The sequence below is a fragment of the Salvelinus sp. IW2-2015 genome, linkage group LG26 (assembly GCF_002910315.2).
Source record: "Salvelinus sp. IW2-2015 linkage group LG26, ASM291031v2, whole genome shotgun sequence".
Taxonomy (NCBI): Eukaryota; Metazoa; Chordata; class Actinopteri; order Salmoniformes; family Salmonidae; genus Salvelinus; species Salvelinus sp. IW2-2015.
In genome coordinates this window covers 11398711-11414540 of record NC_036866.1, presented here as the reverse complement: position 1 = coordinate 11414540, position 15830 = coordinate 11398711, and the positions used below count along the sequence as shown (strand labels likewise).

Sequence of the window (15830 nt, the reverse complement as noted above, 5' to 3'; positions counted from 1 at the left end):
CTCCTGTGTCCTGTCTTTATTTACTGTTCTAAAATTAGGTGTGGTAGATGGGGCATGTATATGGACACCCTTTCAAATGAGTGGCTTTGGCTATTTCAGCCACACCTGTTGCTGACTGATGTATAAAATTGAGTACACACTAGATACACTTTGGCAGTAGACTGGCCTTAAGCGCTCAGTGACTTTCAACGTGGCACCGTCATAGGATGCCACCTTTCCAACAAGTCATTCTGCCCTGCTAGAGCTTCCCCGGTCAACTGTAAGTGCTGTTAAGTGAAAATGTCTAGGAGCAACAACCTTGCAGAGGCAGACCACACAAGCGCACAGAAAGGGACTTCTGAGTGCTGTAGAGTGTAAAAATCGTCCTGTTACAACGCTCAGTACTGAGTTCCAAACTGCCTTTGGAAGCAATGTCAGCACGAGAACTGTTAGTCTGGAGCTTCATGAAAGGGCTATCCATGGCCGAGCAGCTACGCAAGCCTAAGATGATGCGTACTGCCACGTGTTGTATGGAGTGGGAAAGCTTGCTGCTATTGGACTGGAGCGGTGGAAATGTTTTCTGGCGGGATGAAACACTTAACCATCTGGGTTTGGCGGGTAGCCAGGAGAACGCTAGTAAACATCTTAAGTGGCACAGCAGTCTAAGGCATTGCATCTCAGGGCAAGAGGMATCACTACAGTCCCTGGTTTGAATCCAGGCTGTATCACATCAGGCCGTGATTGGGAGTCCCATAGCGCGGCGCCGGGGTAGGCTGTCATTGTAAATAAGAATTTGTTGACGTGCCTAGTGAAATAAAATAAATCAGGCCAAAGAGATGAATCTTCGTTTCATCAAACTAGAGAATGTTGTTTCTCAAGGGTCAGAGTCTTTAGGTGCCATTTGGCATACTTCAAGCAGGCTGTCGTGCCTTTTACTGAATAGTGGCTTCCCTTTGGCCACTACCATAAAGGCCTGATTGGTGGAGTTCTGCAGAGATGGTTGTCCTTCTGGAAGGTTCTCCTAGCGGCACAGAGGAATTCTAGAGCTCTGTCAGTGACCACTGGGTTCTTGGTCACCTCCCTGATCAAKGCCAGCTCTAGGAAGAGTCTTGGTGGTTCCAAACTTCTTCCATTTAAGAGTGATGGAGGCAACTGTGTTCCTGGGGACCTTCAATGCTGCAGAAATGTTTTGGTACCCTTCCCCAGAGCTGTGCCTCCACACAATCCGGTCTCGGCGCTTTACGGACTATTCCTTCGACCTCATGGCTTGGTTTTTGCTCTGACGTGCACTGTCAACCGTGGGACCTTATATAGACAGGTGTGCCTTTCTAAATCATGTCCAATCAATTTATCACAGGTGGACTCCAATTAAGTTGTAGAAACATCAAGGATGATCAATGGAAACAGGATGCACCTGAGCTCAATTTTGAGTCTCATAGCAAAGGGCCTGAATACTTATGTAAATAAATTTGCAAACATTTCTAAAAACCTGTTTTCACTTTGTCATTATGGGGTATTGTGTGTAAATTGCAGAGGAATATTTTTCTCCATCAATTTTAGAATAAGACTAACGTAACAAAATGTGGAAAAAGTCAAGGGTTCTGAATACTTTCCGAAGGCACAGTGCATTTTATTACATTCCAACCTCGTAAAATGAATTCTACACACAATACCCCATAATGACAAAGTGGAAACATGTTTTTAGAAAATGTTGCACATTATWAAAAAACTGAAATAGCTCATTTAGAGAGCGTGTGTGTGTGTGTGTCACAGGAGGTTGGTGGCACCTTAATTGGTGAGGATGGGCTCGTGGTAATGGTATGACTGGAATGTTATTCTATGTGTTTGATGCCATTCCATTCGCTCTGTTCCAGCCATTATTATGGGCCATCCTCGCCTCCACTGGTAAAGTGATAGAATCCAGCCAGTCAGTGTACACTCACAAATATCCCCTCGGTCCTTCAACGGTTGATACTTTACAATGATACAAAGCATTGCACTTTTCACTGCATCTGAGCTCATTGTCTTGACACTGAAATTTAGAAAATGAAAAATTATACCTATGGACTAGTTTCAGGGCTTGAGCCAATTTATACAAAGGAAAGGCCATGTGAAACAACTATCCAGCCCTGTTACATATCAACATTATTGCTATGGAATGGTTTCAAGTGTGGGTCAGACTAAACATGAGATTTCACAACATTTCCACATATATAGGTTATTGTAATGTCTCATTTCTATAGGGAATACCTACAGTATAGTCCATATGAACCCCATATGCACATAATACAGTTAGTACAGGATACACATGGTATACACCGTCCAACGAAGTGCTTACAAAGGTCCTTTGCCTTGTATTGTTTCTCACACCATTAGATTCACTAGATAGGCCTACAGTATATAATGACCKAGAGCCCTATATTTAGAGGTTTAGGACATTGAGGTTTCTGCGTTATGATGCATTTCCATGACATGGAAGCCATGTTAGCTCCCCATGGCCAAAATTGGCCRATAGCAATTTAAATAATTTTCTGAACAATATTGCAAATTCTCATGAATGGATAAACGGAATGCTCAAATGCGCTAACATGGCATCCATTTTAGAAGACATTAAATATATGGCTCTGGTATGATCTTATTCCTGTTCTAATGAAATGTGCATGTTGGTGCTGCTGGCCCCAAGGAATGATGCTGTAATATTGGGACAAGAGCTGCGGAGCCTTAAAGCCAATTTATGCTTGATCTGAAAATGTGGTCGGAGGCTCTGTATGGAGAGTTTGATGCAATTGCGTAGCCTCCGGACGCCTGCAGAGGCCAAACTGAGCTCTGTACCATATTGCCATGCACCTCCCAAATGTTCTAACAATACGGAGTGCTCCGTATAGCTCCGCATTAACATGATTGGTTGACAGTAGGTTGGGGCGGGAGGTCCTATATAAACAAAAACTAACTTCCTTGACAACTTCCTTCACAATATATCTGCTCCGTTAAGCGCAATAAGTTTGAATGCCCTTCTACAGAGGCCATATCACCATAAATGCTGCACGGTCAGTGCAGATATCGGATTGACCATGCAGCGCCTTTAAGTAGGTGAAACTTGAAGTGTTGGCAGGCAACTTGTATAACCCCAGTTTACTTCTCAAACTTAGTGTGTTCCTGTTATGGATCTGGCGTAAGGTTTTGGCAAGATGATCAGCCTACTCATCTCCCTCTCTTTGAGGCCAATGTGTATGTCATGTTTCAATTATCTTAATAGTACTGTAATAAATGCCACTTTTGGGTGCTTGTTGATGGGGCCCAAACATTTCCCTGGCTGTTACCATTAGTGTTTCTGTCGAACATAGGGCGGCAGGTAGCCTAGTGGTTAGAGCGTTGGACTAGTAACCGAAAGGTTGCAAGATTGAATCCCGAGCTGACAAGGTAAAAATCTGTAATTCTGCCCCTGTTCCTAGGCCGTCATTGAAAATAAGAATTTGTTCTTAACTGATTTGCCTAGTTAAATAAAGAAAAAATAAAGAAAAAAATGTATCCCACCTTCATTACCTACTTGGGCCCTGCAGCCCACGTTGGCTTGCTTATCTTACAACTCAGAGAGGTCACAAGCACAGCTTTGGAGGCATCAAAAGCTCACAACGCGAAGAGCCTGACCACTCGGTTTTGAAGTTTGACCAGGAGTACTCACTCCAGTTAGAGGGTGCATTATCAGGTATTGGAGCCTTGAGAGATGACTCACAACGGTTTCTACCACGAAACCACGATTCCAATAACCTCCGCGGTCGAAATAATTGTAAAGTACATCGCCATCGAAACGACTACCGCTATGACGACCTGTTCGCCTGCACCCAACCCACACAAAGTGTCAGAACACAAGGGTAACAAAGGGTTAAAGGACGATCAAAACGTAGACCAATGTTCTCTAGAAGTTCCACTACGTGAAGAACTAAAGCGAGAAAAATTCAAGAAAAGGGTAAAAGATAAGTCACAAGGACTAGACGGGGACACCAGGTCTGCAGGAATTAATACCCTTTGCAAGGACTTTAAAATTCTAATTTCTCTCGCTCTCACTCGAGACCCTATCCAGGGCCCGCTTGATCAAGAAACAAGCCCACAAGCTTTGTCTATAGACACTGATACAAAGGCTGCGAAGACAAAGGTCAAAAGCTTCATTAAAGCCAAGCCTACTCAAAACCCGAAAGTCAATCTGCTTTCACCTTGAACAGAAATGGCACATCACGTCGTTGCGAACGACCACTCCACTTTGTGGGGAATATGTCCACTAAATGGCGATACCTGGAAACAGTCCTGGAGGACTGCTTAACTTGTCATGCACTAATTGATTCGGGCGCAACAATATCGCTAATCTCTCAAACATTGTTCAATGATCTCAAAAGGGCTTTGAAGTCAACTAAACGTTGGTTAAAAGTGGAACGATGCGACACTACACTTCGAGGTTTCACACCTCGCCTCTCACATTGAGAGTCATGCCGAAACTACACTTCCAGGACGTATCGCTTGTTCACCCCGTGTATGTTACTAGCCTCGAATCTGTACCCCTGCTACTTGGAGCAGACTTGATGGATTGGAAAACCAACCATGTATGGTCACAGGCCACAGTGCCTTCTCCACTGACCACACTGTCTTCCCATAACGCTAGCTGCAACGCAGTTATTCACGAGGGGTATCTGTCGAAAGCACCCCTTGGGAAAAAGATGCTTCGAAACCTCTTGGTGAAGAATCCGATCCAAAGAGATATTACAATATCTCTACACATTCCATCAGCAAAACTGATTGACCATTCTTTTCATGATTTCGAGCCAGCTGTCTCTGTGAATAAGCAACTTCCCTCCTCCTTGCAGTCGTGCAATACTGTAGATGAGATGAACATCTCTTGCTCTTCGGACACTTCCACAAGACTGCGGCAGTCTCAGCAAGAAAAACATCAATGCGCAGAGCGTACTCTGCTTCCGATGATACAGCCACTGAGCGTTTTGAAGCACAAACACTAGGAGATTTGGTTGAAGGGTTACAGCCATTCTCATAACAACGCGTCCGCTAACAACTCGTACATAGGGTCCGACCTTTTCRTTTGTGACTCGAATACCAACACCACTCGCTGGTGGGGGCTCCCGAGACACAATGGGGGGGAATAGTAGTCCGGACCCATGATGAGCCTCATTGAGGCCGGTGGGGGAGTCGAGACTATGTGCAACACCGTACGAGGCCGCCAAAGTATAAAACAAATCTAGTTGTAAACTCCCCTATGAGAACAATGAGGCGCAGACAGGCCATAGACGGGGATAATCTTAGAACACATCTAAGATATTACTGAGGTGTACCACACTGGTCGTAGAAGAAGTCCGGTGGACTTCCACCTCAAACAAATGGCAAAAATAGTCATGCCTTGCCATGTGTAGGTTCAACTACAATACAACTAGTAAAATGCTCTAATCATGTGTCCGGTAGGATAATATTTCAGAATAAATCGGTAGGATAACTGGTCCCCTTGAGTACCAGTACCAATGCCAGCAACAGTCAGTCCAGCTACAATCAGTAAGAAGGTTAGAGACCTAACAAATCAAATTACCCTTGACAACAGTGACAGAGTAGTTAGGAGTCACTCAGAGTGCAACACAGGGAAGGGAATCTCTAGAGCACTCTTCCAATGGTTAACACACATGGCACAAATAGAAGTCATGAACCATGATCACACCACGTACGACTGGTCCAATGCTTAAAGAGTACTTCCGTCGTGAGGTAAGCTCCTCCATGGATAATATAGCTATGAAATAGACTTCATACCTATTGCCACTACAATAGTGGAAGACACAGGGACTCGTAGTAAAACCACTACAGACCTCCAGGCATTGACGTGAAAATTACATGATTACGTCAGACTCATTCTGAACAAGTTGTAGTCTGCCAGGATACTTGGTTTTCTTCTCTTGACATGCACACTTGTGTAAGCATAAACGCACATGTACAACGGAACATCCAATTAGGATTTATGCTAGGATCACTTAAGGGTCAGAGCAAAATACCAGCCTTAGTAAAGTTGAACATTTACTTTGAGGCCTTTGATTCTACAGCTACAGTACTCACCAGTCCATAGGTCATCCCTGTAGACTGCCCGAAGCTGTTACCTTGCAGCTGTAGACTTATCATGTAGTTATCAACTTAGGATAGTGCCTAAGCAATACACCAAGTAGGAAAACCCTAGACATGACATTAGAGACAATGCCATGATAGTCATTTTGCCAGGACCTTGGACGTATATAGAATACAGTCCAATTAGATGATTAAGGTGTAATAACTATATTTGGTATATCTTTTGTTTATGCTTTCATTCCTTGTCGGTTCAGTTCCTTTGACATTTAGGAAGTGATAGAGCAATAAACAAAGTCCCCATACAACCATCACTTAGTGCCACAACGCCGTTCATTTGGGAATTAATGTAATTATATATTTAGTGAGTGTGTGTGCGTTGTTAACATCTGCCTAAGTTACTGCCCAGATCTTCCAGTCTGGACGACCAGACGACGGTTCTGAAATGGCTATCACAATCCGGACACCCGCTGCCCATCCTTGTGCCGGCCTGTTCCATTTGCAGAAATCCTACCAAGGTAAACCACCAGAGGGGGTTACCGCAACGGCGATCATCAACCAGGCCATTCCTGTGGTACTTTGCAGCTTCCAGGAAACCCACCAAGGTAAACCACTAGAGTGGGACCGCAACGGCGATCACCAACTGGACATCCACTGCCCATCATTGTGGTGGACTGCTCCGCTTTCAGAAAGCCTACCAAGTTCAACCACCAGAGGGGGACTGCAACGATGATCTACAAACAGGACATCACGTGGTCATTATTTTTATGTTGATTTGTAACTTGCAGGATAATCACAAGATCCAAACCACCAGGGGGGACTGTCATGACGTGGCCCTTTCTGAGTGTAGATCGTGGCTTCTCCCTCTCTCACCGACCTCATGGAGGAGAGGAAACACACATAACTATATCTCTGAATGTGTACATTTCTCAATTATGGGGTTTGCATCTAATTCTTGTATAAAATGAATGAGTAAAGATGAAACTATTTGTGAAATTATGTAATGTGATGTTAACCTTTTAATTTGAGAGAATTGAATTCTCTGTAAAGTTTCACTAGTCAGCGGCCACGCCCCCGTGAGCACAGACATGATCAGGTGTCATGGAACCGCCATTTTCTATTGTTACGAATAAAAACCCATCCTGAGGAAATCCTCTTCAGACTAAGCAAACCCACAGCGTGAGCTGTGATTGCAAATAGTTGAGTACCAAGACTAGAAAACCATACCACGTGGTGCATTGGCTACACGGCTGGCAATGGTTAAACTCTGAGACTATCGATCCCTACAGAATAAGAGCAAATCTTAGATACTAATTACTAGTCTGCAGCTAGAAATTATGTAAACCTGGGATGCAAACACCGGCAACCGCCGAAAAATCTATTCTAAGAACAATGGACGCCTGACGTATCCATTACAACAGACACTATCAGGAGCCGCCGATAGACCTACATCCACTCTCTGATGAACTGACTCTCCAGCAGACGGACCAACGATTCCAACAGAGAAAACAACAACGACATATGAGCGTAAATATATTGATTGCAATTATTCCCGAATGAGCGAGCGTTCATGTGCAAAGGATTAGCATTTCAATTAATATAATTATCCACTGTGTAGTGAAGCCATTTTGTCTTTCCCGCCTCATTATTGGTCTACACCCCCTGTGTCCAACAAGCCATCATATCGGCTTAGCCCACTAGGGAATCTTCCCTATCATTGTTAGTAACCAATATCTACTGTTTGTTTGTTTATGCATTTGTGATTATTTATTTAGTTAGTTAGTAAATAAATGATTAAGCCAATTGGTGTATGGATGATTCATGGTTTAGGCTGGGTTCGTGCAGATAACCAAGAATTCTACAACGTTTGAAATGAGACTGACGGAAGGTAATAATAATTAATTAATAGAATACTAATTGATCAGATATTAAAATATCTGAAGAGTTATATTCGGAAAATTATAAATTTGTAATCTGAAGATTTTCCGTGGTGATTTTCCGTGAAGATTTTCCGTGGTTTTCCCCGACTTCCTAGTTAATTACATTTACATGATTAATTTAATCACGTAATAATAATTACAGAGAATTTATTTCATAAAATAACAGTCTTCACCTTTAATTATACTAAAGACATGACACTATTTGTGTTGTCTTATGTCCCCTATATGAATAGGTACCAAGTGTCTTGCAGTGTTGTGTAACCTGGAGACCATACCGTGAGGACGTGATAGGTGTCGTTGTGTGAACTGTTCTCTCAACACCAACATGGACCCTGCTAAGATCTCTACCGATCTCATGGAAATATACATATGTCCATGGTACATAAGCCAGCTTTAATCAGCTTTTCCACACACACACCCTACAGTAACAGTGCTTGAATTATTCAAAGCTGCTTTACAGTAAGGTCTATATTAAATCTTAACCTAAGCAACAACAAATCCTGTCTAGACATTTTCCTGGAGGAACTTTTCAGAGGGAAAAGTGTATAAACTCTGTTGTACATCCATCATTCTATGCGTGCCTGAATAGCATCTACAGTACACAACATTCTGTATTAAATCAAGGGGAAACTGCATGCCAATAGTTTGTGGTATGATGTTTGGCATATGGTTAAGCTATTGAAGCACCAATACAGACCGTTGTATGGTTTTAATAATGTCACTACATGACCATGGTCGCATCATCATTTATAGCTACCAAGCTTGTCAACAATTATAACAGTCATTGTTATTATACCACAATGAAGTACCAAAAACAATTCTGAACAAATGGCTACAACTGCACCTTGTTTGATATAAATATAAATATCTGATTACAGATGACAAGGGGAGCTGTTTGCATAGCATATTGTCTGGTTTCATAATTTGTTTAATTTATGGTAACACTTTACAACACAGAATAAAGTGGATTATTGTTGAGTAATAAGATTGTTAATTATAAGGTTAATAAAATCCATTATGGATTGAGATCGAAAGATAGAGCTTTATTTGAGATGTACTTCGCCTTGCATTTGTGTATAGCCACTCCGTTGTGTGTATGTCCATGATGGGTTTGGTGTCCTAATGCGCTTTAATGCTGAACTACACCTGACGTTGGTAGCCGCATGTATTGTAGAGTTTACCATTAGTTTCCATTCCAAAGAAAAAAAATCAAGTTTGGATGAAGGACAAGGGAGGTTTTGCAAGGGTTTTTAATTATTCCTAGGAGCTGCGGACATCACCTCCGTTATCCTTCATTGGAGTGCACAGAAGAACACGACATAAAAAGTGAAAGGTATGGTAACCACAAAAAGTGAACTACATAGTTGAGGTAAGTTACATGGTCAGATGTTTGTATTACAAATCCCTGCTGTGACCTTTAAATACCTGGTTTGACCTGAAGGCATAGGCCTATGTAGGCCTACTTTTTATCTAGTGTGCCAATAAAAAACATTTGTTTTACAAAACTTAATTTATTTAATTACTTACTATTTTATTTCGTATTCGACTCGAGGTMGAATAACTGGTGACCAGTTGAACAACGTGATCTGTTGCTTTTATACAACGGATGCAGCCTTCTTTAGAACGACACTGCCGTAGACTTGACGATAGGTCGTATGGCAGGAATTGTGTAGTTTTCCTTAACCAGGTCAGGCGCACTGCGTTTTTTAAACTCAGTAAATACTTTCCCTATAGGTCCACTGCCATCAGGTGGCAAGCAGGTTTTGTGGAGACGTGCTGTAATCGAGGGACCAGAGTGGAGAGTCATAGAGAAACAGAACTCGATAACCCCTATTCTTATCCCTCAGCTGCATGGTACTGTATTTCAGAGAGGTGGTGTGAGGTAATACAAGGCCCGCCCCACTATGTGCTTTTCCAATGTGGCATTTACCGTTAAAATAAACAGGGTGAATGGATCTCAAAGAACCATGCAGCAGCAGCGCGCGCCACCTGCATGTGTGCTTATTTTCATGATGCAAATAAAACACATTTTCTATTCCCCTTATTATGAAGGTTTCAATTTAATCCACGTATAGAACGTATTGCTTATGATGACTATCAGTCAGTTGTTGTGACAGAAGTTCCCAATTGCCAAGAGGTCATTACGTCATGACGCAAAAAAAATAGACAAAAAAGTTGGATGACTAATCAGGGACACATTTGTTTTTACTAAAACCACTTAATAAAAAATAAAAAAATCTCAACGTGCTCTGAGAAAGGGCTACCGCTTATGCGGAAAATGTACTTATATGCCTACTGAACAAATAGCCTAGTTGTATAGCACGCCCGATATGGTGACGAAACGGTTAAGTTAAACACGGTGTCTGTAAAATAAGCCCTTGCTCCTCWCTGTGCATGCGTAGACAAACTAATTATATGAAAGTGAGTGCCTACATTTCCACTCCAAGTAGTTCACCTGAATTTCACTATGGAGATGTGGTGCGCAACTCCCTGACAGAATCAAGTGTGTGTACAAAACATCACCCGTACCCCAGCATCACTTAGATTACATTTTTACCGAAGTGACAAATTTACGAAGTGTTTTGTGTAGTTCAGATACTTTTTGCCATGGAGAGGTTTTCTTTTCTACTGTTTTGCCTGCTTTATGTTCTGGTTAGTTTAAGCACTGGACAGCACCATTTACGTGCGCGAATGGGGCCATGGAGACACAGAATCCAATGGGAGAACAACGGTCGGATGTATAGTTTACTCAGCACGGGGTCTGAATATCTCGCACCGGCACAGGCGAGGAAACTACCTGCTCAGCTCTATCTGACCACCAATAATGATTTCAATATACGTCACCCACCTTCTCCGAGGGACACGGTGCCGGTGGCGGGATACCCAGGAGCGCGTCCCCCTCCCCAAGGAGGCACCASTTCCACTTCCAACGGTACCGGTACAGGGGCTCTCCAGGAGTTCTCAGGCAGTGGGATACCGAGAGGAGGACGAAACCCTACTCGGGTTGATGTCAGCCTGCCGGTTCGGCGACAGGTCTCTGTGTCACCGGTCAGGAGCGCAGAGATTACGCATGGTCGCGGCACGAGCCAAGCGCGACATGAGACCCCAGAAGCATCAGCCCACCCACCCACATCTGGCTACATGAATAATGCCGAGGATGCAGGCAACAGACAACGCACCCAGCACATTGCCCAAGCGGCGGATTCCATTCTCTCGTCCAGACGCATTCCAGCTCCAGAATCAAATACATCTCCAACTGCGCTGAGTGCGCTTTCTAACAATGGCGTGGAGGCGCACATCACCCGCTCGCAGCACCAGCAACCGAGGAGGGTTGAAAGTAATAATATGATAGGTGATTATGGTGATGATTCCACGGATCCAAATAAAAACCACCAAAATTCTGTTTTTTATAACGGAAGAACCAGAGAACCTGTGCGTCTTCCAGCGGGAACAGGCTATGGCACCAGATTATTTCATAACGGTAAGGTAGACAGTATGTGAGAATTAGGCTAGCTTTTCTATATCTTATATAGTAGGGTGTTCTTTTTTACCCAGGGCCATTTGCTTTSCATTATGCAGACATATTTTTACATCCAGATAAAAGTACAGAATATTACAAACAATACATAAAACGCTTCAGACTCTCTTGTTGATAAAAATACAAATGTGGTAGGTTACAACAACCCTCACACACCCTTGTAAATCATACAGCTAACACGGATGGATTGTGATTCCTCTTCCCCAGGTCTCCCAGACCTTGTCCCTGACCCCTACTATATCCAAGCTGCTTCTTATATCCAACGGGTACAGATGTATGCCCTGAGATGTGCAGGAGAGGAAAACTGTCTGTCACGGTAGGAGTTCATGTTTTATTATTGATTACACATATCAATGTGTAAGATCAATACCACTAAACCATTTATATTGGTATCATCAATGTATTATAACACTAATGAATAATATTTGACATATACAGTCATTTGTTTGATTAGAGGTAGACATCAGGCAGGTTGTGTCGACCAGACTTCCTTGGCACTGGCCCATTTGGAAGTAACAGTATAATGACAGTACCATACAATCTGGCAGCCAACCTCGATTTTTCCCTCTGTATCTCTGCTCTGCCAAGTAAAATAAACTTCAAATGAAAGGCTGTGGATTCCTGAGGTGAATGTTAAACTGTCCCAAATACACCTCAAGCCTCCTCCTCAGTGTCTTCTAAAGCATAATACGTGAACTGTTACTAACTTGTTATTAAGCTGTCATTAATGACAATTCAAATGACGGTCCATACACTTATCTGTAATAATTGGGGCCAGGAGTTTTTTCTGACCAAGAAAGTTATGGTCAGGTGACATTGTCAGGAAAAACTCCTGACCCTAGTCATTATGTACAGTCTATTATTTGCATTTGCATTTTTAATTTCTCTCCCCCAAGGTCAGCGTATCGACCAGGTGTCAGAGACATCGACTACAGGACTCTACTGAGGTTTCCTCAGAGGGTGAAGAACCAGGGGACTGCTGACTTCCTCCCAGTCAAACCCAGACACCAATGGGAATGGCACAGCTGCCACCAGCACTACCACAGCATGGAGGCCTTCAGTAACTATGACCTGCTGGATGTCATCACAGGCAGGAAGGTGGCAGAGGGACACAAGGCCAGCTTCTGTCTGGAGGACACGAGCTGTGACCCGGGAGTCCGCCGACGCTTCGCCTGCACAGCACACACACAGGTTCTGATAGTTTAATTGATCAATCGATCAACCAATCAGTTTGTTATATGTTTTTAATCACATGTTTGGTACAGGGATTGGGTCCTGGTTGCTACGACACCTACAATGCCAACATTGATTGCCAGTGGATTGACATCACAGACGTGCCACCAGGAAACTATATTCTCAAGGTAACACTATAGCCACTTTAAGGAAGAGACAGATATACAGTGTGCTCCAAAAGTATTGGGACAGTATTGGCTCTGTACTTCAGCACTTTGGATTTGAAATGATACAATGACTATGAGGTTAAAGTGCAGACTGTCAGCTTTAATTTGAGGGTATTTTCATACATATCGGGTGAACCGTTTAGAAATTACATCACTTTTTGTACATAGTCCCTTCATTTTAGGGGATCAAAAGTATTGGGGGAAATCCACTTATATGTGTAGTAAAGTAGTCAAAAGTTTAGTATTCGGATAGTCCTGAATTAATCGTGAATAATGATGAGTGAGAAAGTTACAGACGCACAATATCATACCCCCAAGACCTGCTAACCTCTAACCATTACAATAACAGGGGAGGTAAGCATTTTTTGGGGTTATGATATTTGTGTCTGTAACTTTCTCACTCATCATTATTCACAATTAATTCAGGATTACCTGTAATCATGGTAGCATCCACATTAGTGTAGAAGTGTTTAGAAACATATTCTATTCTTATTTACAATAAAAGTGACTCCAAAATTACACAATACATTATTTCACATTCATTTCCATTGGGCACAAAATAATCTGAAACACAACCAAAACAAACAGCAAATGCATCCAACAAGTTTGTAGGGTTACAAGCTTAATGTAATCATTACGAGCTAGAAATATGGGACCAAATACTAAACTTTTGACTACTTTAATACACATAAAAGTGAATTTGTCCCAATACTATTGGTCTCCTAAATGGGTGGACTATGTACAAAAAGTACTGTAATTTCTAAACGTTTCACCCGAAATTGAGGAAAATACCCTTAAATTAAAGCTGACAGTCTGCACTTTAAGCTCATAGTCATTGTATCATTGCAAATCCAAGGTGCTGGAGTACATAGCCAAAACAACAACAAATATGTGTCACTGTCCCAATACTTTTGGAGCTCACTGTAAACCAGATAGATACAGCTCTTTGTCACTGGAATTTTTCAGTTGTCCAAAACATATAGCAAAACTAGCAACATGTCATTGACCCATCTTGTCTCACGATGTACCTCAGGTGACGGTAAACCCAACTATGCAAGTGCAGGAGTCAGATTTCTCAAACAACATAGTGAAGTGTGATATCAGGTACACAGGAAGCTATGTCCATGCCAGGAACTGTAGGATTACTGGGTAAGTCACAAAGACTTTCTGTATATAATTGATATATACATTTAATTTGTGATACTGTGAAATATGTGTTTGTTTATCATTGGTTTGTGTTGATTCTACAGGAGTTAACCCTAAATTGCTCTGATGGAGGGGGCCATTTTCTGCTACCATACACCTGCCAATGATAACCAAGCCAGACGAGTAACATGTATGGATTTGTATCAATATTTTTTGTTGAAGTCAGTATTGACACCTGTCTTTCCTTCAGCACTTTCTGGCTTTTGTAAATCATCCAATGCATATGTTCTTAGGTGTGAGCTGTGATGTACTTAGCTACAGTAAGTATTTAACAAGTTATCCTCTTTGTAATAAAGACATGTACGTCCTGCATGAGAGCAGCGGAGGTTGTATACAGTATGTCAAAGTTACAGTAGTATAATGCTAAGCTAAAATGTATACTATGGTGCTGTGCAAACATAGACATAACAAGTCTTCGAAAAGGCCATTTCAAATCAAACAAATGTGTTTGTTTTGTGTCCCAAGTTGGCGGTTATTCCAAKAAAGTCAATGGTGCTCTTGTCTCCTTTAGGACATTTCTATTTTGATGGAGAATAAATATAGTAAACCAGGCACTGACCCAAAAGTTTTATGCTCATTGAAATGAGCCACATGTATGTACTGTATTTATGTGATTAATGTACCATATATTCCTATGTATGGATAATAAAATGCATGGATTTCTTTGCATTCTTTTATAGATTCAAACTACTAAAGCAGGCAAAATAACATTAACTGCTACTGTCAAACAGTGTATATACTGGGTTTAAAAATATATATATTTGGTTATTTTGTAATGAAAATAGATACTGTATGTTTTTGAGGAGGTTTTTCAGCAGTTCTTCGTTTTAGAATTTGTCTTTTGTAATAAAGTTTGCCTAAAAATGTTGAGAAAAATATCAAATATGACTGGAGCCTTATTCTAAACTCAGCAACAACAAAAAAAAGAACATTTTCCAGGACCCTGTCTTTCAAAGATAATTCTTAAAAATCCAAATAACTAAACACATCTTCAATGTAAAGGGTTTAAACACTGTTTCCCATGCTTGTTCAATGAAACATAAACAATTAATGAACATGCACCTGTGTGGAACGGTCGTTAAGACACTAACAGCTTACAGACGGTAGRCAATTAAGGTCACAGTTGTGAAAACTTAGGAAACTAAAGAAGCCTTTCTACTGACTCTGAAAAACACCAAAAGAAAGATGACCAGGGTCCCTGCTCATCTGCGTGAATGTGCCTTAGGCATGCTGCAAGGAGGCATGAGGACTGCAGATGTGGCCAGGGCAATAAATTGCAATGTCCGTACTATGAGAYGCCTAAGACAGCGCTACAGGGAGACAGAACGGACAGCTGATCATCCTCGCAGTGGCAGACCACGTGTTACAACACCTGCACAGGATCGGTACATCCGAACATCACACCTGCGGGACAGGTCCAGGATGGCAACTCCGAGTTACACCAGGAACGCACAATCCCTCCATCAGTGCTCAGACTGTCCGCAATAGGCTGAGAGAGGCTGGACTGAGGACTTGTAGGCCTGTTGTAAGGCAGGTCCTCACCACACATCACCGGCAACAACATCACCTATGGGCACAAACCCACCGTCGCTGGACCAGACAGGACTGGCAAAAAGTGCTCTTCTCTGACGAGTCGTGGTTTTGTCTCACCAGGGGTGATGGTCG

At 42.2% G+C, this 15830-nt stretch overlaps 1 protein-coding gene across 1 annotated transcript; it reads left to right on the top strand.

Annotated features, from left to right (window-relative positions):
- Window positions 1-10493: 10493 nt before the first annotated feature.
- LOC111952944 (protein-lysine 6-oxidase-like) lies at window positions 10494-14957 on the top strand. The gene is made up of 6 exons (XM_023971981.2): window positions 10494-11502; window positions 11767-11875; window positions 12456-12750; window positions 12825-12920; window positions 13993-14108; window positions 14210-14957. Exons 1-6 carry the CDS (start codon window positions 10629-10631, stop codon window positions 14214-14216), a joined length of 1497 nt encoding a protein of 498 aa, XP_023827749.2. The 5' UTR covers window positions 10494-10628; the 3' UTR covers window positions 14217-14957.
- The last annotated feature ends 873 nt before the right edge of the window (window positions 14958-15830 follow it).